This window comes from Oncorhynchus keta, unplaced genomic scaffold (genome assembly GCF_023373465.1).
Source record: "Oncorhynchus keta strain PuntledgeMale-10-30-2019 unplaced genomic scaffold, Oket_V2 Un_contig_7133_pilon_pilon, whole genome shotgun sequence".
In the NCBI taxonomy this organism is placed as follows: Eukaryota; Metazoa; Chordata; class Actinopteri; order Salmoniformes; family Salmonidae; genus Oncorhynchus; species Oncorhynchus keta.
The window spans coordinates 8,568-12,500 of record NW_026289276.1 but is presented as its reverse complement, the minus strand read 5'-3'; the positions used below and the strand labels follow the sequence as shown (position 1 = coordinate 12,500).

At 43.5% G+C, this 3,933-nt stretch overlaps 1 protein-coding gene across 1 annotated transcript in view; it reads left to right on the top strand.

The window, feature by feature from the left end:
* The window catches only part of LOC127926196 (disintegrin and metalloproteinase domain-containing protein 12), a gene marked incomplete at both ends in the record, with an annotated part of 10,797 nt that extends 7,685 nt beyond the window's left edge, over positions 1–3,112 (top strand). Inside the window, 2 exons of the mRNA XM_052511657.1 lie at positions 855–990; positions 3,001–3,112. Coding sequence (XP_052367617.1) covers positions 855–990; positions 3,001–3,112 — 248 coding nt within the window. The remainder of the gene's footprint in view (positions 1–854; positions 991–3,000) is intronic.
* Between the last annotated feature and the right edge of the window lie 821 nt (positions 3,113–3,933).

Here is a 3,933-nt window from a genome sequence, read left to right as displayed (position 1 = left end):
TGTAGCTATAGCCACTGTTCCTCATCGAGACTAGCCATGCTGCTATAGATGGCCATTGTAGCTATAGCCATTGTTCTTCATTGAGACTAGCCATGTTGCTATAGATGGCCATTGTAGCTAATGCCATTGTTCCTCATTGAGACTAGCCATGTTGCTATAGATGGCCATTGTAGCTAATGCCATTGTTCCTCATTGAGACTAGCCATGTTGCTATAGATGGCCATTGTAGCTAATGCCATTGTTCCTCATTGAGACTAGCCATGTTGCTATAGATGGCCATTGTAGCTAATGCCATTGTTCCTCATTGAGACTAGCCATGTTGCTATAGATGGCCATTGTAGCTAATTCCATTGTTCCTCATTGAGACTAGCCATGTAGCTATAGATGACCATTGTAGCTAATGCCATTGTTCCTCATTGAGACTAGCCATTGTAGCTAATGCCATTGTTCCTCATTGAGACTAGCCATGTAGCTATAGATGACCATTGTAGCTAATTCCATTGTTCCTCATTGAGACTAGCCATGTAGCTATAGATGACCATTGTAGCTAATGCCATTGTTCCTCATTGAGACTAGCCATGTTGCTATAGATGACCATTGTAGCTAATGCCATTGTTCCTCATTGAGACTAGCCATGTTGCTATAGATGGCCATTGTAGCTAATGCCATTGTTCCTCATTGAGACTAACCATGTAGCTATAGATGACCATTGTAGCTAATTCCATTGTTCCTCATTGAGACTAGCCATGCTGCTATAGATGGCCATTGTTTCTACCACGGGATCTGGCTCCCCAGGCTCAAAGGGTATTGCTGTTTTCATGTACTTCATGTCTGTCTCTGATGTCATTTCCCAGACTACGGTGGCGTGGCGGTGGGGGTCCTGTTGACTCTAATAACCTTCCTGGGAGCCGGCCTCATCGTCTCCATCAAGAGAAAGACCCTCCTGAGACTACTCTTCACCAACAAGAAGAACCCTATGGACAAGATGAGGTGAATTAGAACACTATGGACAAGCTGAGGTAATATAGAACACTATGGACAAGCTGAGGTAATATAGAACACTATGGACAAGCTGAGGTAATATAGAACACTATGGACAAGCTGAGGTAATATAGAACACTATGGACAAGCTGAGGTAATATAGAACACTATGGACAAGCTGAGGTAATATAGAACACTATGGACAAGCTGAGGTAATATAGAACACTATGGACAAGCTGAGGTAATATAGAACACTATGGACAAGCTGAGGTAATATAGAACACTATGGACAAGCTATGAGCTGAGGTAATATAGAACACTATGGACAAGCTGAGGTAATATAGAACACTATGAACAAGCTGAGGTAATATAGAACACTATGGACAAGCTGAGGTAGGTGAATTAGAACACTATGGACAAGCTGAGGTAATATAGAACACTATGGACAAGCTGAGGTAATATAGAACACTATGGACAAGCTGAGGTAATATAGAACACTATGGACAAGCTGAGGTAATATAGAACACTATGGACAAGCTGAGGTAATATAGAACCCTATGGACAAGATGAGGTAATATAGAACACTATGGACAAGCTGAGGTAATATAGAACACTATGGACAAGCTGAGGTGATATAGAACACTATGGACAAGCTGAGGTAATATAGAACACTATGGACAAGCTGAGGTAATATAGAACACTATGGACAAGCTGAGGTAATATAGAACACTATGGACAAGCTGAGGTAATATAGAACACTATGGACAAGATGAGGTGAATTAGAACACTATGGACAAGCTGAGGTAATATAGAACACTATGGACAAGCTGAGGTAATATAGAACACTATGGACAAGCTGAGGTGAATTAGAACACTATGGACAAGATGAGGTAATATAGAACACTATGGACAAGCTGAGGTAATATAGAACACTATGGACAAGCTGAGGTGAATTAGAACACTATGGACAAGCTGAGGTAATATAGAACACTATGGACAAGCTGAGGTAATATAGAACACTATGGACAAGCTGAGGTAATATAGAACACTATGGACAAGCTGAGGTAATATAGAACACTATGGACAAGCTGAGGTAATATAGAACACTATGGACAAGCTGAGGTAATATAGAACCCTATGGACAAGCTGAGGTAATATAGAACCCTGTGGACCATTGTCAACGGTCAACCCCTAGCCAGTCGTCTCCTAAAGTACCACGGTCAACCCCTAGCCAGTCGTCTCCTAAAGTACCACGGTCAACCCCTAGCCAGTCGTCTCCTAAAGTACCACGGTCAACCCCTAGCCAGTCGTCTCCTAAAGTACCACGGTCAACCCCTAGCCAGTCGTCTCCTAAAGTACCACGGTCAACCCCTAGCCAGTCGTCTCCTAAAGTACCATGGTCAACCCCTAGCCAGTTGTCTCCTAAAGTACCACGGTCAACCCCTAGCCAGTCGTCTCCTAAAGTACCATGGTCAACCCCTAGCCAGTCGTCTCCTAAAGTACCATGGTCAACCCCTAGCCAGTCGTCTCCTAAAGTACCACGGTCAACCCCTAGCCAGTTGTCTTCTAAAGTACCACGGTCAACCCCTAGCCAGTCGTCTCCTAAAGTACCACGGTCAACCCCTAGCCAGTCGTCTCCTAAAGTACCACGGTCAACCCCTAGCCAGTCGTCTCCTAAAGTACCATGGTCAACCCCTAGCCAGTCGTCTCCTAAAGTACCACGGTCAACCCCTAGCCAGTCGTCTCCTAAAGTACCATGGTCAACCCCTAGCCAGTCGTCTTCTAAAGTACCATGGTCAACCTCTAGCCAGTCGTCTCCTAAAGTACCACGGTCAACCCCTAGCCAGTTGTCTTCTGAAGTACCACGGTCAACCCCTAGCCAGTCGTCTCCTAAAGTACCACGGTCAACCCATTGAGTTGAAGATAATTAAACAAATTCACACCTGGGGACTGATTTTGTGTATTTCATAGTTATAAAAGACCCATTTTTTAAAGTGTAAATCTGTTGTTGTGTCACAGGTCGGTGGGGCCTAACAGATCCTCCGGTCCAAGCCATAGAGATTCCCCACGTGGCCAGCCTCAAGCCCAGACACAGACACCGCCACAGAGACAGAAACACAGCATCTTCAAGGTTCATTTCTCTTCTTCCTCCTGTCATGACGTTGGCCTGGGGGTAGGTTAATGACAGTCATAAATACCTACAGTACCATACAGTACCATACTGTCATGACGTTGGCCTGGGGGTAGGTTAATGACAGTCATAAATACCTACAGTACCATACTGTCATGACGTTGGCCTGGGGGTAGGTTTTTGACAGTCATAAATACCTACAGTACCATACAGTACCATACTGTCATGACGTTGGCCTGGGGGTAGGTTAATGACAGTCATAAATACCTACACTACCATACAGTATCATACAGTACCATACTGTCATGACGTTGGCCTGGGTGTAGGTTTTTGACAGTCATAAATACCTACAGTACCATACTGTCATGACGTTGGCCTGGGGTTAGGTTTATGACAGTCATAAATACCTACAGTACCATACAGTATCATACAGTACCATACTGTCATGACGTTGGCCTGAGGATAGGTTTATGACAGTCATAAATACCTCATCCCCCCTTTTTCCTCTCTCTACCCTACTGATGTGAAATTTGAAAACCCCTTGGTTAACACAGAGAATCTGGGATCATCAGAAGGTGGGTGGAAATTAACTATATTCTGGTAATTCCAACAATTGAACATATGCGGTGGTACTTAATGAATATGATGTCAGTTCGGTTGTCATCTGAGACATTTTTACGGTGGAAAGTCTCCACATTGTAGTTATCGGATTCACATGAAATTGTTGTTCAATTTAAAAGTTTGAATATAAAATTATTGGTGAGGAGATGTAATTTTAGCTTCCAAATGATAGATTTGGGTTTTCATAAGGTTAGGGCTCT